At 40.6% G+C, this 24,337-nt stretch overlaps 2 protein-coding genes across 3 annotated transcripts in view; one reads left to right on the top strand and one right to left on the bottom strand.

The window, feature by feature from the left end:
• The window catches only part of LOC106085680 (protein split ends), a 121,866-nt gene extending 119,743 nt beyond the window's left edge, over positions 1-2,123 (top strand). For both annotated transcript variants that reach the window (XM_059364532.1, XM_013250018.2), the window contains 2 exons: positions 1,151-1,426; positions 1,759-2,123. In XM_059364532.1, coding sequence (XP_059220515.1) covers positions 1,151-1,426; positions 1,759-1,869 — 387 coding nt within the window. In that variant the 3' untranslated portion in view covers positions 1,870-2,123. The remainder of the gene's footprint in view (positions 1-1,150; positions 1,427-1,758) is intronic.
• LOC106093852 (adult cuticle protein 1) overlaps positions 1-24,337 on the bottom strand; it is a 405,361-nt gene that overhangs the window by 153,529 nt on the left and 227,495 nt on the right. The window lies entirely within an intron of this gene.

The raw sequence follows: 24,337 nt of genomic DNA, 5'->3' as shown, positions 1-24,337 counted from the left end.
ATAGCTGCCATATAAACCGATCTTGGGTCTTGACATCTTCAGCCTCTAGAGGGCGCAATTTTTATCCGATTGGAATGAAATTTTGCACGACGTGTTTTGTTATGATATCCAACAACCGTGCTAAATATGGTTCAAATCGGCCTACAACCTGATATAGCTGCCATATTAACCGATCAAGAAGCTTGATTTCTTGAGCCTCTAGAAGGCGCAATTATTATTCGATTTGGCTGATATTTTGTACAACGGCTTCACCATGACATGACATTAAACATACGTGTTTAACATGGTCTGAATCGCTTTATAGCCAGATGCAGACTCATATAAACCGATCTTCCTATTATACTTCTTGAGTCCCAAAAGGGCGCAACTCTTATTGAAATTGACTGAAATTTTACACAATGACTTCAATATGGTCTTCAACATTGAATTCAGTTATGGTCCGAATCGATCGGCCATAGAGCTCCAATAACATATCAATTCTCTTTTTATCCTTTGTTTGCCCAGAAAGAGGTACCGGGAAAGAACTCGACAAATGCGATCTATGGTGGAGGGTATATAAGATTCGGCCCGGCCGAACTTAGCACTCTTTTACTTGTTATTAAACGATTTTATCTTTTATCAACGCAACTATAGTTGAGTTGCCATCCATAATCGACCCATTAAGCACAGGTACCATGTATTAAAAGTTGTACGTAGACTGGAGGCCACCGTAGCGCAGAGGTTAGCATGTCCGCCTATGACGCTGAACGCCTGGGTTCAAATCCTGGCGAGACTATCAGAAAAAAAATAGTGGTGGTTTTCCCCTCCTAATGCTGGCAACATTTGTGAGATGTAAAACTTCTCTCCATGAGGTGTCGCACTGTGGCACGCCGTTCGGACTCGGCTATAAAAAGGAGGCCCCTTATCATTGAGCCTAATTTTGAATCGGACTGCTCTCATTGATATGTGAGAAGTTTGCCCCTGTTCCTTAGTGGAATGTTCATGGGCAAAATTTGCATTTACGTAAACTCGGTGGTGTAAGGTATTATATAGTCAGCTCCGCCTGACTTTTGCCTTTCCTTACTGGTCCAAAAACAAAATGAAATAATTTTTGTGACCAAAAAGAAAAACTCAAGAACAAATATTTTTTTTTTTACAAATTTCTTTTTAGGTCAGCATCCCATCTGAAGATACCGATGCCCCGGAAATTATGAATGATGAAGTTTCACCTCTAGACAAAAATGTTGCCTCGGATGAAGGTTCCGATATTTCAAGTGGTGAATCGTTCGATGAGGGCAGCACCATCAGTGTGGCCAAACAGCGTTATGCAAATGAGATAAAACAAGAATTGGAAAATGATGTAGCCGAAGGATTGCTAATTTCCAAAGACCAATATGACAATTTGCGCTATGAAGATGAAAAAATAATGCAACTCAGAAATGCCCGGGTATGTTTAATTGAAGTATTTAAATATTTTTAAAAATATGGGAAATAATAATGGCTTGCTGGCGATTTGGCGATTCTTGTGCAACGACCCACAACAACAGTTGTATACGCCAAGTTTAGTAACATACTGTCACCAACTCAATTATAGTGAGAAGTGCACCAATGGAAGTATGCTTTTTTGAAAACTGGTTCTAAACTTTTTATTCTTTTGTAAGCACAACAAATAGCTTAATTCACAAGACCACAAGATAAAAGATCTTCAAATTCAATAAAATGCACGTTGATCCATTATTAAATATTTTAACAAAAAAATGTTTTTTCATTTGCTTTCAGGATATTAGGGAACTGTATCAACTAGCTGAGGAAATCATTATAGGGGAACGCATTGAAAGCTTTGGCGATGGGGAACAGGAAGGCGAGGAAGGAGTTACAGCGGGTGCTTAAACTGAGCAATGAACAAGGACTCGTAAAACTTCTAAAATTATAAATCACAAAATATTTTATTTCCTATAGCCATGCAACTGGCCAAATATATTTTGGTTATATTTTGAATGTCATTTTAGTAGTTGTAAACGTTTCCTGCACCAAATTCAATCATAAGTACTCTAGTTGTTGTGCGATATATTTCTAAATTTGCGTAATGAATGAAAAATATGTGAAATATGCGAATGAATAAATAATGGTAATTGTTTTAAATATGGGGAACCTTTTTTTACTGGAACAAATAAGAACAAATTAGATATTCTCCATCATAAACATGTAAAAAGACGTTAAGTTCGGCCGGGCTGAACTTTGGATACCCACCACCTCGGTTATATATGTAAACCACCTTTCATCAAAATCCGGAGAAAATTTCATACCTTATGTCCCACAGCAGTTTTATCGAAAGATGTTCCGATTTGGACCAAATACTAATAAGTGCAGTCGCTATATTTGAAATTAAACCGATCTGAACCATATACGACACGGCTGTCGAAAAGCCTAACATAAGTCACTGTGTCAAATTTAAGTGAAATTGGATTATAAAGGCGCTTTTATGGGGCCAAGACTTTAAATCGAGATACCGGACTACATGGCAGCTATATCCAAATCTGGACCGATCTGGGCCAAGTTTCAGAAAAATGTCGAAGCGCATGACATAAAGCACTGTCCCAAATGTCGACGACATCGGACAATAAATGCGCCTTTAATGGCCCCAAAATCTAAAACTGAAGGATCGGTCTATATGACAGCTATATCCAAATCTAGACCGATCTGTGCCATATTGCGGAAGTATGTCAAGAGGCTTAACTTAACCCACTGACTCAAATTTCGGCGAAATCGGACAATAAATGCGTCTTTTATGGGCCCAAAACCTTAAATCGAGAAATCGGTCTATATGGCAGCCTAAATCCGGACCGATCAGGGCCAAATTGAAGAAAGATATCGAAGGGCCTAAGACAACTCACTGTCCCAAATTTCAGCAAAATAGAAAAATAAATATTTCTTTTATGGGCCTAAGACCCTAAATCGGAGGATCGGTCTATATGGCAGCTATAACCAAATCTGGACTGATCTGGGCCAAATTCTCGAAGGATATTGAAGAGCCTAACACAACTCACTGTCCCAAATTTCAGCAAAATCGGAAAATAAATGTGGCTTTTATGGGCCTAAGACCCTAAACCGGCGGATCGGTCTATATGGCAGCTATAACCAAATCTGGACTGATCTGGGCCAAATTAACGAAGGGTGTTGAAGAGCCTAACGCAACTCACTGTCCCAAATTTCAGCAAAATCGGATAATAAATATGGCTTTTATGGGCCAAAGACCCTAAATCGGAGGATCGGTCTATATGGCAGGAGGAGAGGGATGTCGAAGGGCCTAACACAACTCACTGTCTCAAGTTTCAGCAAAAACGGATAATAAATGTGTCTTTTATGTGCCTAAGACCCTTAATCGGCGGATCGGCCTATATGGGATCTATATCCAAATCTGGACCGATTTGAGCCAAGTTGACGAAGGATGTCGAAGGGCCTAACACAACTCACTGTACCAAGTTTCAGCAAAAACGGATAATAAATGTGACTTTTATGGGCCTTTGACCCTTAATCGGAATCTATATCCAAATCTGGACCGATTTGGGCCAAGTTGACGAAGGATGTCGAAGGGCCTAACACAACTCACTGTCCCAAGTTTCAGCAAAAACGAACAATAAATGCGGCTTTTATGGGCCTAAGATCCTAAATCGGCGGATCGGTCTATATGGGGGCTATATCAAGATATTATTCGATATAGCCCATCTTCGAACTTAACCATATAAACCAATCTTGGGTTTTGACTTCTTGAGCCACTAGAGGGCGCAATTCTCGCCCGATTTAACTGAATTTTTTTGCTCGTGGTATTTTGGAATTACTTTCAACAACTGTGCTACGTATGGTTGAAATTGGTCCATTTTTTGATATAGCTGCCATATAAACCGATGTTGGGTCTTGACTTCTTGAGCCTCTAGAGGGCGCAATTCACGTCCGATTTGACTGAAATTTTTCACGTAGTGGTCAATAAACAAACAAACAAACAAACAAAGGGATCTCGACTGCTTGAGCCTCTAGAGGGCGCAATTCTCATCCGATTTGGCAGAAATGTACAACGGCTTCTCTTATGACTTTCAACATACGTGTCAAATATGGTCTGAATCGATCAATAGCTTAATGCAGCTCCCATGTAAACCTATCTCCCGGTTTTGCTTCTTGAGCCCCTACAAGGCGCAATTCTTATCCGAATGAACTGCAATATTACACAATAACTCCTACAATGTTCAGCATTAATTTGTGGCCCGAATCGGACTTTAACTTGATATAGCTTCAATAGCACAACAGTTCTTATTCAATATTCTTTGTTTGCCTAAAAAGAGATACTGCGCATAGAACTCGACAAATGCGATCCATGGTGGAGGGTATATAAAATTCGGCCCGGCCGAACTTAGCACGCTCCTACTTGCTTTTTATATATATAAGAGACGCGTGATTGACTGACTGATTGGCTGACTGACTGATTGACAGGTCAACGCTCAGCCCAAACGGCTAAAGCTAGAGTTACGAATGTGGGTCTACGGTCGTAGATGTGATATTCGTACGTTTATGTACTAAAATGTACGAAATGGTGGTGAACGGATGGGGCTAGAATTATAATTTTGGATTCAAATAAAAAGCGTCTCAAAAACAAGAAGCTCACGAAGCAAAATCGGGAAATCGGTTTATATGGCAGCTGTATTAAGCTATAGATCGATTCAGACCGTATTGACTAAGCAAGGGAGAAGCCATTGAACAAAATTTCTGCCAGATCGGATAAGAATTTCGCCTCTAGAAACTCAAGAAGTCAATATCCCAGATCGGTTTGAAACTAATAGTTAACACATTTGTTAGAAGTCATAACAAAACACCTCAGCCAAATCGGATGACAACTGCGTTCTCCAGCGGCTCAAGACATCAAGATATAAGATCGGTTTATATAGCAGCTATGGCTATGAACCGATTTGAACTATACTTAGCGCAGCTGTTGAAAGTGATACCCAAACACCTCATGCAAAATTTCAGCCAAATCGGATGAGAACTGCGCCCTCTAGCGGCTCAAGAACTCAAGATCAAAGATCGATTTATATAGCAGCTATACCATGTTATGAACCGATTTGAACCATACTTAGCACAGTTGTTAAAAGTGGTACCAAAACACTTCTTGCAAAATTTCAGTCAAATCAGACGAGATTTGCGTAGAAGTCATTGTGTAATATTTCAGTTCATTCGGATCAGAATTGCGCCTTTTAGGGGCTCAAGAAGCAAAATCGGGAGATAGGTTTATATGGAAGCTGTATCAAGCTATTGATCGATTCAGACTATATTAGACAAGTATGTTGAAGGTCGTGAGAGAAGCTGTTGTACAAAATTTCTGGCAAATCGGATGAGAATTGCGCCCTTTAGAAGTTCAAGAAGTCAAGATCCCAGATCGGTTTATATGGCAGCTATATCAGGTTCTATACCGATTTACGCAATACTTAGCACAGCTATTGGAAGTCATAACAAATCACCTCACGCAAAATTTCAGCCAAATCGGATGAGAATTGCGCTCTCTATTGGTTCAAGAAGTCAAGATACTAGATCGGTTTATATGACAGCTATACCAGATTATGATCCGATTCGAATCATACTTAGCACAGTTGTTGGAAGTGATACCAAAACAATACGTGCGAAATTTCAATAAAATGGGTATATATGACAGCTATACCAGATTATGATCCGATTTGAGTCATACTTAGCACAGTTGTTGAAAGTGATACCAGAACACTACGTGCAAAATTTCAATAAAATCGGATAAAAATTGCGCCTTCTAGAGGCTCAAGAAGTCAAGACCCAAAATCGGTTTATATGGCAGCTATATCAAAACATAGACCGATTTGGCCCATTTACAATACCATCCGACCTACACTAATTTCAAGCGGCTAGCTATACTCCTTCAAAAGTTAGCGTGCTTTCGACAGACAGACGGACGGACATGGCTAGATAGATTTAAAATGTCATGACGATCAAGAATATAGATTAGACGCATATTTCTAGGTGTTACAAACAGAATGACGAAATTAGTATACCCCCTTTCTATGGTGGAGGGTATAAATATACAAAGTTGCTGAGTTTTGACAAGTAAATTTTCCCCCATAACACGCCAGGAAAAACTGTTCCAGACATCTACTTTTCGCTAATCCAAATTTCATTGCGATACTTCTTTCCTAACTCGAGCTAGAATTTTTCTAAGGCAGCTCTATTCTTAAGTAATTTTCGTCGTAAAAGCGAACCTAGGCACACGGAGCAGCAGCAAGAGCCGTTGCCGTTGTGTACCGTCCGAAACCATTAACACAACTGCCAAAAGATATTTGCACTATATTGGCATTCAGTGTAAAATTTAGCTCTGATATTATGACGAAATGTCACCGCCGATGTGTCAGTTCCAGTTCCCCCCAAAATAAAAAGCTGGCTACGTCCCTGATAGCAGCTATACCCAAATCTGGACCGATCTGAACTAAATTGCAAATATATGTTGAGGGGCCCAACACAACTCACTGTCCCAATTTTCGGCAAAATCAGACATCAAATGCACCTTTTATGGGCACAAGGCATTAAATCGAAAGATCGGTCTATATGACGATCTGGCCTAAATTAAAGAAAGATGTCGAGGAGCATACAACTCGCTGTCCCAAATTTCTGCAAAATGTGGATTCTATGGGTCTAAGACCTTAAATCGGCAGATCGGTCTATATGGAAGCTATATCAAGATATAGTCCGATATAGCCAAAGTTTGAACTTAACCTGCCTATGAACAAAAAAATGAATCTGTGCAAAGTTTCAGTTCAATATCTCTATTTTGATAGACTGTAGCGTGATTTCAACTGCCAGACAGACGGACGGACATGCCTAGATCATCTTAGATTATTACGACGATCAAGAATATATATACTTTATAAGGTCGGAAATGGATATTTCGATATGTTGCACAAGGAATAACACTATGAATTTACCCCCATCCTTCGGTGGCGGGTGTAAATTGCCGTTGGCAACTGAACTTGATGACAGCATTACTTGTTGCATTTTTGTTTAACTTCATACTTTCATCATTAATATTTTGTATTAACTAACCTAATTTGCATGAAAACTACCCACTTGATGTGATAACAGTCGCTTCAACCATATAACAAGTTATTAATCCTTCAAATGAATCACGTTGAAGAGCGCGTGATAATAATTTTATGGTAATAGCTAATTGCGAAAATTGTATACTTCACTCCTCGAATAATAAAAGGTGAATATTTATTTATTGCGTAACACTTGGGTGACATGGCCAATCCAATAACAATTTTTACGAAGCAATTGCTGATAATACTGTTCGTTTTCTGTGGGTTTGTGGGCTAAATAAATATTTGCTTCTCTTGAACCGACTAATTATGTTTGATGGCAAATTATTTCCAGTATAAATCATAAAGCAATATATTTCGTAAACAGCAATGTTATTAGATGATATACAAGTATTATTGGAAAAGTATGAAGGATTGCATCATTTACATGGCAAAGGATTATAACTTTTTTTTTTAATTGCACAGAAACCTCGAGCTTAACAAATGTATATATATATCCAATAGTTAGGTCTGCTTATATGCACTATGCACTGATTATCAATTGTTATGATTACAAGAGACAGATTAAGATCTCTTAGTTATTACAGCAATAGCAAATTTGTTTACTTTATAAGATAACTAGCTGGACAGGGCCCGCTCCGCTGCGCCTTCTTAAACTCTATAATATCTATTTAGAGTGGGGACACTTTGCCCTGAATGTGGATATCGTGCTACTGTAGCCTCTGTCCGCCTATGACGCTGAATGCCTGCGTTCGAATAATGACGGAACTTCAGACAAACTTTAAAGCGGTGGTTATCCCCTCTTAATGCTGGCGACATTTGCGAGGTATCATACCATGTACGGTCATGTAAAAAATTCTCCCAAAGAGGTGTCGCATTGTGGCAAACCGTACGGACTGGCCTATAAAAAAGGCCCTTTACCGTTGATAAACTCAAGTTGAATCGGAAAGCGATCATTGATGTATGAAAAGTTTGCCCCTGCTCGGTTCCTGGCCAAATTTTTAATGCCTTTCTTTTGAGCCCCATATTACAGTATTGGCAAATATTTCGGGTTTAAGGGGTATTTCGGGGGTTGTCTCTTGGCCATCAAAGTAAATATAAGATTCGTGATCTACTTTCAGAAACATTTCGTATGAGTCCCATAATGGCATAATCGGTAAATAAGTTGTGTTTGAAGGTGGGTTGGACTCCAGGGTCTTTGTCCCGAAAATGCATATAAAATTTCTGAAAATCAATAAACTTCCACCCCTTTTATATAATAGGGAGGTAATTTGGGGTGGGACGGCTCCCCTAAAACATGGCTCTATATTGTCTTTATTGGCCTATATATCCATTTGGCGGGTTTGGGGCTGTCCCCGCGGCACCTGTCCCCAACAATAGAAACCATGTTTTTTTTTTTTTTTTGGGTGATTGTTAGAGTGCAAAAAATTTCGAATTAATCGCATTACCAATCTCCGAGAAATGGTATTTTTTTTTTTGAAGTTAGGGTAATGAGAAGTGCTTTTTATGGGAGTCACTTCGACTCAAATATGGATTTAAAATTCGTGTCCACTCCCAAATCCCTTTACTTTGAACCTCATTTTGTCATGGTCGGTATGTATGAACCGTTTGGAGGGTGTTTTGGGGCTGCGGAGGCAAACGGCACTTTGCCCTGAAAATAGATATCAAATTCATTCTTTACTCCCAAATGCCGTTGATTTGAGCTCCATATTGCTATAGTCGGAAATAAAGTTCATTTTAAGGGGTGATTTAGGGCGTACCCCCAATATTGGATATCAAATGCGTTTTCTTCTCTCAAATACCTTTCATTTAAATCCCATATTGTCATAATGGGTCAATTAATCGATTCGACGTATTTTTAGGAGGAAAAGAGTCACCTTGTCTTGAATGCAAATGTTAATGTCATATTTTTAATCTACTCCCAATTATCTTTCATTTGAGTCCCATATAGCCATGGTCGGCTAATATTCCCACTTGGGCGTATATGGGGGTGGGCGTATATGGGGGTGGGCGTATATGGGGGTGGGCGTATATGGGGGTGGGCGTATATGGGGGTGGGCGTATATGGGGGTGGGCGTATATGGGGGTGGGCGTATATGGGGGTGGGCGTATATGGGGGTGGGCGTATATGGGGGTGGGCGACCTCCCATTACTTGGACCTACTGTTTTATGCCATATGTGTAATCTACTGCCTAATACATTTCATTTGAATTCCATATTGCAATGAACTTCGAATATAACTGTTTAGAGGAATTTTGGAGTTGGGGGGCCCGCTGGGTACTTGGACCCAAATCTTAATACCATATTCGTTATCTGTTCTCCAATTTCATTTGATACCCTTATTGTGCCCATCGGACCACTTTCGGATATGGGTAGGGTTTTTTGGGATAAGGGGAAGGGTCCGCCTCTACCCGATATCTTAAAATTATTATGGCCTATGTTTCGTTCCAGATAAATGTGCATAATCTATGAACATTTAAAGAAAATCGCTTCAGTCATCATGTAGTCATAATGGGTCTAATGGCGTTTTTGAGGGGTGGCGTGACCCCCTATACTTCGATCTGATTTTGTATGCCAGATTTGAAATCTGCTCCCGAGTACCTTTCATTTGAGCCCTATATTAAAATGAACGTCCAATATGTCTGTTTTGGGGAGTTTTGTGGTTGGGGCGGCCCGATGGGTACTTAGACCCAAATTTTAATACCATATTCGTATTATAGTTTCCAAAACCTTTCATTTGATACCTGATATTGTTCTGCTCGGTCCACTGTCGATATTGGTGGTTTTTTTGGCATAAGGGGGAGGGTCCATCCCCCTTCCGATATCGAAAAATTATATAGCCTATGTTTCCTTCCAGACCAACCTACATAATATGCAAAAATTTGGAGAAAATCGGTTCTGCCGTTTTTCAGTCTATACGAAACAAACAAACCGAGTCCCATATATCCGTGATTGGCTAATGTGCCCATTTTGGACGTTTTTTGGGGGGCGGGGTAACCCCCTATACTTCGACAAGAATTTCTAAGCCAGATTCGCTATCTACTCCCCCATAATTTTCATTTGATACCTATATTGTCCTTATTGGTCCACTTTTGCTTTTGGGTGGTGTCTTTGGGGTAACGGTGGAGGGTCCGCCCCCTTCCGTTATCAATAAATTATAAAGCCTATTCCTACTTCCTGACCATATTCGTAATCTACTCCCGAATACCTTTCCTTTGAGTGTCATATTATCAAGATCGTCAAACAAATTTATTTTAAGGGGATTTGTGGCTGGGGCGGCCCCCCAGGTCCTTGGAGCCAACTTTTATTATGAAATTCGTACTCTACTCTTGAATACCTTTCATTTGAATTCCATATTGTTCAGATCAGTCCACTTTTATTTTTGGTTAGTGCTTTTGGGGTAAGGGGAGGGTCCGCCCCTTTCCGATATCAACAAATTATAAAGCCTATGTTTAGTTCCAGACCAACCTATACTGTGAAAATTTCAAACAAACCTACAAACAAACGAAAATTGATTTTTATATATATGATTATTACGTCAATATATCGTCTATAGTTATAATTTATTAAGACTTTGGGTTTTTGTTTTGTTCAAAGAGGTTATAAGATAAAAAACTATCTTCAACAAAATGGTTGTTGTTGTTGTAGTCACATTGCATGTGGAGGTAGCGATCCTCGTCAAACTTCTAAAGGTGATTACTACCACGCCATTGATTATTTAAGGCCGCAAACTCGCCTTGTCATATCGAACATCATAGGCACTCAGCATTTAAACAAGAGCCGGTGCCGCCCGACCTCTCACTGAGACTCTCCACTCGATACCGCTGGTCGCCAGCTACTGCAGTTGCAGCCTCTCCGTATCCGAAGCACCCTCCCATCCGTAACCTGTGGACGCGTCCGGTAACTCCCTGCTGAGCTTCTCGTGATAACTACATACGACCACCACACAGATCGGAGCTCAAAGTTTCAGCCTGTGTGGTGTTCATAGTTATAGAATGCCGGGTAGACAATATGGTATTTTGGTTGGCTACTGTTATGACTTTGAACTTACATTCAAAGTTTGGTTCAATTCTTTCTATAACCGACTTTAGCTCCCATATTAACTGATCTTCCGATTACCCTTCTTGAATACTTAGGGTGCGCAATTATAATCCGATTTTTCTGCTATTTTGCACGATGACTTCTGTTATGATTTTCAATATACATTCTATGTTTGGACTTAATTGTTGTTGTTGTGCGGTAGCAGTGTGTTGTGTTCTATCTGCTTGATCCAGGATATCTGGGGATAAGAGGGGATGTGTTCAGAGGTATCTGCGTCTGAGTCAAGTAAGTTTGGATGGACAGTTAAACAGTTGACCTATTCCGTGTGGTCCCACTTTAAGAGAGCATGTGGTGGTAAGACAGCATGTGGTTATGTATTTGCACTGGTAGGAATTTTGTCTCCTGATGGAGGTAATTCGCATGAGAACTGAGGAAACAGACCGTCGCACTTGAAAGAGCGGCATTTTGAAAGATTTGAATATTATTGCACTGCATGTCACATAGTTGAAGAGACCACATTGGTGCTGCATAACTTACCACAGACCTGCCAAATGCTTCGTACTTAGTCAACAAGGTTTCCTTTTCAGCATCCGAAATGCTGCCGTTGAGTGACTTGAGGACCTTGGTTCTACTTCTGACTTTTTTGCAAATTATTACAAGCCAAGTATTTTGGGACTTTATATTTACTCCATCGACTTTCACATTCAGCTCATCATTCATCTCATGCGTGTATGTATTGAATGGAGGCCACCGTAGCGCAGATGACGCTGAACGCCTGGGTTCGAATGCTGGCGAGACCATCAGAAAAAAAATTTCAGCGATGGTTTTCCCCTCCTAATGCTTGCAACATTTGCGAGGTACTATGCCATGTAAAACTTCCCTCCAAAGAGGTGTCGCACTGCGACACGCCGTTCGGGACGCTGAACGCCTGGGTTCGAATCCTGGCGAGACCATAAGAAAAAAATTTTCAGCGTTGGTTTTCCCCTCCTAATGCTGGCAACATTTGTGAGGTACTATGCCATGTAAAACTTCTCCTCATAGAGGTGTCGCCGTTCGGACTCTGCTTTAAAAAGGAGGCCCCTCATCATTGAGCTAAAATTTTGTACAACGGCTTCTCCCATGACCTTCAACATACATGTTAAATATGGTCGGCATTGGTCTGTAGCCTGATACAGCTTCCATATAAACCGATCTCCCTTTTTTGCTTCTTGAGCCCCTAAAGGACACAATTCTTATTCAAATTGATTGAAATTTTACACAATGACTTTTACCATGGTCTCCAACATTAAATTCGATTATGGTCCGAACCATAACTTGATATGGCTCCAAATAGACTAGCAATTATTTTCTTTTATCCTTTGTTGGCCTAAATAGAGTTAGAGGGAAAAGGGCCCGACAAATGCGATCCATGATGGAGGGTGCATTAAATTCGGCCAGGCCGAACACAGCACGCTTTTACTTGTTTTTCATATTTCCATTCATAGTTTACTTTTTATACCCACCACGGATGGATGGGGGTATATTCATTTTGTCATTCCGTTTGCAACACATCGAAATATCCATTTCCGACCCTATAAAGTCTTGGGCCCTTCGACATCCTCCATCAATATGACTCAGATCAGTCCTGATTTGGATATAGCTGCCATATAGACCGATCCTCCGATTTAGGATCATTGGCCCATATAAGCTACATTTAGAATCCGATTTTGGGACAGTACGTTGTTTTAGGGCCCTCGGCATCCTCCGTCAATATGGCTTAGATCGGTTCAGATTTGGATATAGCTGCCATATAGACCGATCCTTCAATTTAGGGTCATAGGCCCATAAAAGCCGCATTCATTATCCAATTTTGCGGAAATTTGGGACAGTGAGTTGTTTTAGGCCCTTCAAAATTCTCCATCAATTTGGCTCAGATCGGTCCAGATTTGGATATAGCTGCCATATAGACCGATCTCTCGGTTTTAGGTTTTGGGGCCATAAAAAGCGCATTTATTGTCCGATGTTGCCGAGATTTGGGACAAAGAGTTAAGTTAAGCCCTTCCATATATTTCTGCAATTTTGGTCTAGATCGATCAAGGTTTGCATATAGCTGCCATATAGACCGATCTCTCGATTTAAAGTCTTGGCCCCATTAAAAGCGCTTTTTTAATCCGATTGCAATTTTACACACTGACTTATGTTATGCTTTTCGACATCCGTGCCGTATATAGTTGAGATCGGTTTATTTTTAGATATAGCTACTAAAAAAACCAATATTTTGTTATATACAATTGAACAATGACTTTTATTTACAAGTATTTGGTCCAAATCGGAACATATATTGATATAGCTGCTATGGGGCATAAGGTAAGAGTTTTGCACCGGATTTTGACGAAAGGTGGTTTACATATATATCCGAGGTGGTGGGTATCCAAAGTTCGGCCCGGCCGAACTTAACGCCTTTTTACTTGTTTACATTCCAATACCAATACAATACCTTACAATACCTGCGTCATACTTTTTAGGACAAACGCAGTGTACATAGGTTCCCATCATCATACCACAGCCTTTAGTCTTTACTTAAACTAATAAAAACTACGTTTAATTCTCAACTACTGCTACTTTACCATGTTATATGTGTACTTTAACTATAGTTTGCGAATTAATATATCCGTAATGTAAAGTTAAATATTTACTAAACTAACTTTTTAATCCCATTGAATGTCTTTTATCTGCACAGACGTTGTACTTGTCAGATATTATGATAAAAAACCCTGACCACAGTAGATGAGAACACATACACAACTGTAATGAAAACTCTTAAACGTAGTATCATCAATGTAATGAATACACGTACTAATGGATACGTGTTGCTGACATAAAAAATGATAAACTGCAACACCTCATGGCGCTATAATTTGTTTATTTTATCAGGTAAGACACAATGGCATATCATTTTTAGGGGTATAGAAATCTGGCTCCAATGTTAGTTATCTCTTTTTGTATTTGAAACAAGTAAACGAGTACCATGGATTCTGCTAAAAATGCTTCTATGAACCGAACAAGAATGATCGAGAGACTGGTCACATGAGACCAATATCAGGGTATTTACCGATTTGAACCGTATTCGGCACAGTTGTTGAAAGTTATTACAAAACACTACATGCTCAATTTCAGCCAAATCGAACAAAAATTGCGTCGTCTAAGGGTTCAAGAAGTCAAATCGGGAGATCGATTTATATGGGTTCTATATCATAACAAAACACTACAAGCTCAATTTCTGCCAAATCGGAGAGTTGGGTCTTCCAGGGGCTCAAGTTATCAAACCGGGAGATCGGTTTAAATGGAAGCTGTATCAGGTTGTAGACAGATTTGGGCCGTACTTTGCACAGTTATTATTAGAACACTGTATGCAAAATTTCAGCCAAATTATACAAAAATTGCGGCTTGTAAGGGTTCAAGATGACAAATCGGGAGATCGGTTTATATGGGAGCTATACCTAAGTCTGAACCGATATGGCCCATTAGTAATCCCCAATGACCTACATTGATATTAAGCATCTGTGCAAAATTTCAAGCGGTTAGCTTTAAGAGTTCGACCTCTGTCGTGATTTCGACAGACGGACGGACGGACATGGCTAAATCGACTCAGATCGTCGAGACGATCAAGAATATATATACTTTATGTGGTCTCAAACCAATATTTCGAGGTGTGATAAACGCAATGACTAGATTAGTATACGCCCATCCAATGGTGGTGGGTATAAACATTATAGAGAAAGTCGAAATTAGATGGAAGCAAGTAAAAGCGTGCTAAGTTCGGCCGGGAAGAATCTTATATACCCTCCACCACAGATCGCATTTGTCGAGTTCTTTTTCCGAGATATCGATTTTTAGGCAAACAAAGGATAAAAAAAACAAGAAGTCAAATGGGGAGATCGGTTTATAGAGGAGCTGTATCAGGCTAAAGACCGATTCAGACCATGTTGCACACGTATATTGGAGGTCATGGAAGAAGCCGTTGTACAAAGTTTCAGCCAAATCGGATAATAATTAGGCCTTCTTGAGGCTCAAGAAGTCAAGATCCCAGATCGGTTTATATGGCAGCTATATCAGGTTATAGACAGATTTGATCCATATTTCAGCCAAATCGCATAATAATTAGGCCTTCTTGAGGCTCAAGAAGTCAAGATCCCAGATCGGTTTATATGGCAGCTATATCAGGTTATAGACAGATTTGATCCATATTTGGCACAGTTATTGGAAGTCATACCATAACAACTCGTGCCAAATTTCAGCCAAATCGGATAGGAATTGCGCCCTCTAGTGGCTCAAGAAATCAAGACTCCAGAACGGTTTATATGACAGCTATATCTGGTTATGGACCGATTTGAACCATACTCAACACAGTCGTTGAATATAATAGCAAAACACCAAATGCAAAATTTCAGCCAAATCAGATAAGAATTGCGTCCTGTAGTGGCTCAAGAAATCAAGATACCAGATCGGTTTATATGGCAGCTATATCAGGTTATGTACCGATTTGAACCATTCTCAACACATTCGTTGGAAATCATGACAAATCAACTCGTGCCAAATTTCAGCCAAATCGGATAGTAATTGCGCCTTCTAGTGTCTAAAGAAGTCAAGATTCAAGATCGGTTTATATGGCAGCTATATCAGGTTATGAACCGATTTAAACTATACTTGGCACTGTTATTGTAAGTCATAATGAAACACGTCATGCAAAATTTCAGCCAAATCGAATAGGAATTGCGCCCTCTAGAGGCTCAATAAATCAAGACCCCAGATCGGTTTATATGACAGCTATATCAGGTTATTAAACGTTTTGAACCATACTCAAAACAGTCGTTGGAAGTCATAACGAAACACGTCGTGCAAAATTTCAGCCAAATCGGATAAGAACTGCGTCCTCTAATGGCTCAAGAAGTCAAGATCCCAGATCGGTTTATATGGCAGCTATATCAGGTTATGTACCGATTTGAACCATACTCTACACAGTTGTTGGAAATCATAACAAAACACATAATGCAAAATTGCAGCCAAATAGGATAAGAATTGCGTCCTCTAGTGGCTCAAGAAGTCAAGACCCAGGTCGGTTTATATGGCAGCTATATCAAAACATGGATCGATATGGCCCATTTACAAACCCAACCTACCTACACTAACAAGAAGTATTTGTGCAAAATTTCAAGCGGCTTGCTTTACTCCTTCGAAAGTTCTTTCGACAGACAGACGGACGGACGGTCGGGCGCTGACGGACGGACGGACATGGCTAGATCGACTTAAAATGTCGTGACGATAAAGAATTTGTATACTTTATGGGGTCTTAGACGAATATTTCGAGGAGTTACAAACAGAATGGCAAATTTAGTATACCCCCCTCCTATGGTGGAGGGTATAATAATTAGCTGTTAAGTTATTTAATTTGGTGACAAAGTGTCGTCAAACCCAATTCTGCTAGGAGAGGACATTTGCAGGACTACCATTGATAATGGTACCTCATAAATGTCCCAAGCATTAGGAGGGGAATCACTGGATAGGCTCTGGGACCACGATGTGACGTTTACATGGATTCCTGTGCATGAGGAGGACCGGAGGAGGATGAGGGAGTTGCTGGCGTTCGGTAAGAGGTATATTATATCTATCTATACCTTAACGTAGGTCGTAACCGGACACTGTACCGTAGGCCGCATGGGGGGGCGCATGGGGATACCGCACAATGGCTTCTGTAGGAGTTACGTCGATGAGGATGAGAAGGAGACTATTGAGCACTTGCTTTGTTTCTTTCCGGGTCTGCAGAGACGTAGGCTCTCTTTTCTGGGGAGCCATTTCTTCTGTGATCTGGGAGAACTTGCGAACGTACCTCATGTATCTCTCCTGAGATTTGTTGAGGGAACAGAATGGTGCCGAAGAGGGGGTGACACAGGCTCCGGCGAAGATACGTCCGTGCTTGCGTAGTGAAGGGCGATTCTTCACCTCCCGCTCTGGTTTTCTCCACTCCTCCTGTCTTTTGTATTGTCTTTTTATACCCTCCACCATAAGATGGGGGCTATACTAATTTCGTCATTCTGTTTGTAACTACTCCAAATATTCGTCTGAGACCCCATAAAGTATATATATTCTTGATCGTCGCGACATTTTATGTCGATCTAGCCATGTCCGTCCGTCTGTCCGTCTGTCCGTCTGTCCGTCCGTCCGTCCGTCCGTCCGTCTGTCTGTCTGTCGAAAGCACGCTAACTTCCGAAGGAGTAAAGCTAGCCGCTTGAAATTTTGCACAAATACTTCTTATTAGTGTAGGTCGGTTGGTATTGTAAATGGGCCATATCGGTCCATGTTTTGATATAGCTGCCATATAAACCGATCTTGGGTCTTGACTTCTTGAGCCTCTAGAGTGCGCAATTCTTATCCGATTGAAATGAAAGTTTGCACGACGTGTTTTGATATGATATCCAACGACTGAGCCAAGTATGGTTCAAATCGGTCCATAACCTGATATAGCTGCCATATAAACCGATCTTGGATCTTGACTTCTTGAGCCTCTAGAGTGCGCAATTCTTATCCAATTTGAATGAATTTTGGTACGTAGTATTTTGTTATGATATCCAACAACTGTGCCAAGTAGGTTTCAAATCGGTTCATAACCTGTCATATAAACAGATCTGGGGACTTGACTTCTTGAGCTTCTAGAAGGCGCAATTCCTATCCGATTTGGCTGAAATTTTGCAAGACGTTTTTTATTGTTACTTTCAACAACTATGTCAAATAAGGTACAAGTCGGTTAATAACCTGATATAGCTGTCATATAAACCGATCTGGGATCTTGACTTCTTGAGCCTCTAGCGTGCGCAATTCTTATCCGATTTGAATGAATTTTTGCAAGACGCGTTTTGTTGTTATATCCAACAACTGTGCCAAGTATGGTTCAAATCGGTCCATAACCTGATACAGCTGCCATATAAACCGATCTTGGGTCTTGACTTCTTGAGCCTCTAGAGGGCGCAATTCTTATCCGATTAGAATGGAATTTTGCACGACGTGTTTTGTTATGATATCCAACAACCGTGCCGAGTATGGTTTAAATCGGTCCATAACCTGATATAGCTGCCATATAAACCGATCTTGGGTCTTGAATTCTTGAGCCTCTAGAGGGCACAATTCTTATCCGATTTTAATGAATTTTTGCACGAAGTATTTCGTTATGATATCCAACAACTGTGCCAAGTATGGTTGAAATCGGTTCATAACCTGATATAGCTGTCATATAAACAGATCTGGGGATTTGACTTCTTGAGCTTCTAGAGGGCGCAATTCCTATCCGATTTGGCTAAAATTTTGCATGACGTATTTTATTTTAACTTTCAACAACTGTGTCAAATAAGGTTCAAATCGGTCTAGAAGTCGCAATTATTATCCGATATGCCTGAAATTTTGTACGATCCTCTCATGACCATCAACAAACGTGTTTATTATGGTCTGAATCGGTCTATAGCCCGATACATATCCCATATAAATCCTTCTCTCTATTTTACTTCGTGAGCCCCAATGGGCGCAATTCTTATACGAATTGGCTGAAATTTTACACAGGTCTCCAACATATAATTTAATTGTGGTCCGAACCGGACCATATCTTGATATCGTTTTAATAGCATAGCAACTCTTTTCTTATATGCTTTTTTGCCTAAGAAGAGATGCCGGGAAAAGAACTCGACAAATGCGATCCATGGTGGAGGGTATATAAGATTCGGCCCGGCCGAACTTAGCACGCTTTTACTTGTTTTTTATTCATGTATAACCTCTAGTACGAGGTCTCACATTTTCCGTTTATTTCCTTTCTCTCTAGGGTACCACAATGGGCCAAACTGGCCTTCGAGTGAACTCACCTTTGGTGGGCGACCCATTTAACGAAACCTAACCTATTAGGAGGGGATAACCACCGCTGGCGATTTTTTTCTGATGTGTTCGCCAGTATTCGAAGCCCGACGTTCAGCGTCTCTGTGCTGCGGTGGCCTCCGTAGTATATAAAATATCCAAAAAAATGCTTTAAGCATGAATGGGTTTTTATGATGGTTAGCTACTATTTAGACTTTGAAGCTCTAGATAAACAAAAACACGTGGCGCTATAAAGCAAAATACATTGTCCTTAAGAGGACAATGAACATACACACCCTTCCTTATGGACCAAGGGCAAACGACCACAGTTTCAGTGTAAGCGAGAATAAAGAGCATTCCAAAATTTAAATGCCTGCTTGAATCTTTGCTACTCAACTTTTTTTGGCTACTATTTGAAGAATTTCATATATGAATGTCCATATCAACATAAACATTTTATTGGCATTTTTATAGACATTTCCCATACCCTTTGGCCATATTTGGATTCTTCCACTGTAGCAGAAACTCCATAGCAACAGAGGCAATAGAATATTGAAACATTTTTGCCGCAAGTGACAATGAAAACACTTCAGCAATAGCTGTTCTATATTAGCCTCATAAAAATGGAGTTTAGCGGAATGCTAAAACCATATCAATACATCAGACAAATATGTATGTACAAAGGACATATGGTAAAATAAGTAAGAGCGTGCTAAGTTCGGTCGAGCCGGATCTCGTATACCCTCCACCATGGATCGAATCTGTCGAGTTCTTTGCGCAGTATCTCTTTTTAGGCAAACAAAGAATATTGAATAAGGAGGGAGGAGGAGGAGGAGCTATAGCAAGTTATAGTCCGATTCGGGGCTCAAGAAGCAAAATCGGGAGATCGGTTTATATGAGAGCTGTGTCAAGCTATAGATCGATTCAGAATATTGCGCACGTATGTTGAAGGCAATAGGAGAAGCCGTTGTACAAAGTGTCGGCCAAATCGGATGACAACTGCGCTCTCCTCTCTAGAGGCTCAAGAAGTCAAGATCCCAGATCGGTTTATATGGCAGCTATGTCAGGTTATGGACCGATTCAGACCATACTTTGCACAGTCGTTGGAAGGAATATCAAAACACTACGTGCAAAATTTCAGTCAAAGCGGACGAGAATTACGCCCTCTAGAGGCTCAAGAAGTCAAGACCCCAGATCGGTTTATATAGCAGCTATATCAGGTTTTAAACCGATTTGAACCATTCTTAGCCCAGTGGTTGAAAGTGATATCAAAAGACTATGTGCAAAATTTCAGTCTAATCGGACAAGAATTGCGCCCTCTAGAGGCTCAAGAAGTCAAAACCCAAGATCGGTTTATATGGCAGCTATATCAAAACATGTACCGATTTATCTATTTGCAATCCCAACCGACATACATTAATAAGAAGTATTTGTGCAAAATTTAAAACATCTAGCTTTACTCCTTCAATAGTTTGCATGCTTACGACAGACAGACGAACGAAAGGACGGACGGACGGATATGGCTAATTCGACTAAAAATGATACGACGATCAAGAATATATATACTTCATGGTATTTTAGACGCATTTTTCGAGGTGTTACAAATAGAATGACGAAATTAGTATACCCCCATCCTATGGTGGAGGGTATAAAAGGAATCAGTTAGGGAGCAAATTTAAATTTCAGCAAAGTAGATACTACATTTGTGTGCTTTACAAATGGGATTTTTTAAAATGTCCAAAATGAGTTTTCTCTTTACGAGTATATTGTGCAGCGCATATATTTTGTAATATTAACTAAAAGCCTGGCATAATAAACCAACACACTTGTAAACATATAAATATACATACGCAAAAAAAATGGATTTTTTTCAAAGAACCTATTGGGTTGCCCAAAAAGTAATTGCGGATTTTTCAGATAGTCGGCGTTGACGAATTTTTTCACAGCTTGCGAACCCAATATATTGAAATCCTATAGCAGCTATAAGGGTTCATGAGATGGAGGATGAATGAAATGCACTTGGAGCCTTTAATGACCATTGGCTTAACAACGATCTATATGTGCATCCTGAACGGCACGTGGCTCTAGCAAACCCATAGCGCTAAATAACGATTTTTATTGAATTAAGCTTTTATTATTTACAAAACAAAGAGTACTGTCTCCTCTACTTTGGCTTATAGCCATTAACAATTTATTACAATATTATCTCTGGAAGAAAATGTGTAAAAGTGGTCGCTAATGCTGATGACGTGGGAATTGCTGTTAAGGGAATGTTTCCCAGCTCTCTAAGAGATATACTTCAGGAACTTCTACTTGCAACAGCGAAATGGGCCACCGAAAGTGGTCTAGGAGTAAATCCGTACAAGACAGAAGTAGTTCTTTTCAGCAGCAGATACAAGTTGCCTATAGTGGAACCTGTCTCCTTGGGAAAAGAGAATGTTCCATTTACAAAAAGCGCAAAATACCTGGTTGTTTTTTCTGGACAGAAAATTGAACTTCCAAGTACGCCGGAGCTTATGGCACCTCCGGTCGGAACCATTCTGTCCCTTCAATAAATATTAGGAGACCTAGCAGGTGTACGTTCGCAAGTTCACTCAGATCACGGAAGAAACGGCTCCCCAGAAAGGAGAGCCTACGTCCCTGCAGACCCGGCCAAGAACAGCAAGTGCTCAGTATTCTCCTCTTCAGGCAACTCCTACAGAACTCATTGTGCGGTATACCAATGCGCGCCGCCATGCGGCTTATGGCACAGTGTCCGGTTATGTCACCCTTCAATCGACCTCTTATCGAACTCTAGCAACCCAAACATACTCCTCTGGTCGATAACCGGCCATAGCGCCTTTGCAGTGTGGCAACCATCTACCGAGTCTCACCTCGCCATCGACGCCGCAATGGCCATCCCCTCTACTGTGTTCAATAGCTTGACAAATGGCACGAGGGCAAGACCGATGACTGGTCCGCCCGGCGCAGACGAACCTCTTCATGCCTAGGAACCCATGTCAGCGTCCGGAAATCGAATCGCGAATGCCCTCACTCCAGTTGGCACTGGTGCTGTGTAGATCGAGGTCTCTTCCTCCTCAAGTACAGCATTCGCTCTCTACTCGTCCGTCTCAGGAAATCGAATCGCGAATGCCCTCACTCCAGTTGGCACTAGTGCCAGGCAGTCGGAGATCCTCCTCAGCCTACCCTCCGCATCCTTAACACCTAGAATCGAACTGTAGCCGCAACCTTCATCCTTCAATATGCCGAACTCCCTCAGCCTAAGCGCGACCCTGGCGGCGCAGTTCCGAATATAGGCCTCAATGGGCTGCATATCCAGCATCGTCTCCAGGGCTGCCTTAGGTGCTGATTTCAGTGCCCCTGCGACCCCGACGCAGGCCAGTCTTTGGACCTTCTGAAACTCCTTTGCACGCGTCGTCTTCTCTACGACATTCCAGCAATCCAGTGCTCCATAGGCCAGTACTGGTCTCACGATGGCCATATCAATGTATCAATATATATATATATATATATATATATATATATATATATATATATCAATATATGGTATTGGATGGGAATCCATGGGAGCTACCCCCCACTTCCTACCGAACATCCTCCTGCAGGAGTAAACAGCGCTTAGTGCCTTACGGCTTCTTTCCTCGGTGCTGCTCTTCCAGGACAGATTCGAATCGAGGACTTTGCCTAGGTACTTCGCCTTCTACGACAGCGGCAGGGTGACCCCGTCCATGGACGCTTCTTTTCTCGGTGTTGCTCTTCCAGGACAGATTCGAATCGAGGACTTTGCCTAGGTACTTCGCCTTCTACGACAGCGGCAGGGTGACCCCGTCCATGGACGGGAGTCATAAAAAAAATACTTCAGAAAAAGGTACAATATTTTCTTAAATGGTACTTCGATAGCAGCAGCTAGAGAGTGTCTAGCTCCCTGAGGCAGAGTGTTGTCACTTTTCTCTTAACGGCATCTAACAGCGTAAGGAAAGCCGTCATAACAAGATCGAATGAGTCTTTGGAGGATGAACTCTTTGCGAACTCATATGATGAGGCTAAGGCAACAGTGGTGGAAAACGTTATGTTATGTATCCTCATAGATCGCATTTGTGAAGTGATTTTCCCGATATCTCTTTATAGACAAACAAAGGATAAGAATTGCTGTGCTATTGGAGCTATATCAAGTTATGGATCGACTAGGTCCGTACTTGAATGGGTTGTTGTTGACCATAAGAATTACGCTTTAAACAAGCTAAAGAGTAAAGCTGACAGATCGGTTTATATGGAAGATTTAGATCATATTTTCCACCTACCCTGAAGGTCATAGCGGCAATCATAATGCAAAAATTGCACAATTCCAGGCGAACTGGAATCTGTGGGTATGCCTAAAGCGACGTGAAAGCAAGCAGTCTACCTTCATAGTAAGCAAAAAATCAAATACCAGGCACACACTAGCCAAGGTTATTAACATTTCGAAATGTTGGAAAAACTTGTTGAATAATATCCATGGTAAAATGGTTTATTCGACCCTGCACTATTTACAACCACTTTTAGTCCCCCTCTTGAATACCATACATAAAATGCTGGGATTTCCAATTTTCGTTTTAATTCCCAATGACTTGGAAATATTAATTGTGACCAAACCCCCCCCCCCCCCCCCCAAAAAAAAAAAAAAAAAAAGTAGGTATGCATACCACCAACGCTCACTTAATTTATTACTTTACTTTAGTCAAATGAACACACGGTTTATTGCTAAACGAATTAAAGAGAAAAACACAGTAAAACATTAAACACCACGAAAGGGGAATGACTAAATGTTTATTCCCACCCACATGTCTAGCATCCAACACATCCAAGCAACATCAACACCTCAATGCCAAAGATACCAAAAACCACAAACGCCCATACGCCACACACCAATATGTACATAGTATGTAGTACTAGTACTACATTCTGACACAACACTCACACAGCAACTGTAACTGTATACATACATGCATACATATGTTTGTTGAAATTTAACCACCTTTAAGCGCACAGGAAGCGAATATACTCATGGTTTAGTTTTCTTGTATTGCAATGTAAACAGGTCGTTTTATGTACGATAAGCTCCAGCTACACGTGCTTCATGGTCTGTGAATACATCTCAAAGGGTAAAAAGGTCACGGATCATCGGAGGCCTTTTTAAAATAGAATCGTAAATCATAATTTCATATTTGTTAAAGGATTAGAAAAAGAAAGGATAGTCCTAGAAGAAACTGACCCTATTTTCTTGGCATTTTCCCAATTTGTGTAGGATGCTATGGATGGTTTAAAATGGTGAAAAACATTTAAATTTCTGAATTAGGCGGAAC

Source organism: Stomoxys calcitrans, chromosome 3 (genome assembly GCF_963082655.1).
Source record: "Stomoxys calcitrans chromosome 3, idStoCalc2.1, whole genome shotgun sequence".
Lineage (NCBI taxonomy): Eukaryota > Metazoa > Arthropoda > Insecta > Diptera > Muscidae > Stomoxys > Stomoxys calcitrans.
Note: the sequence above shows the minus strand (reverse complement) of the source record. Positions and strands in the feature narration are given on the sequence as shown.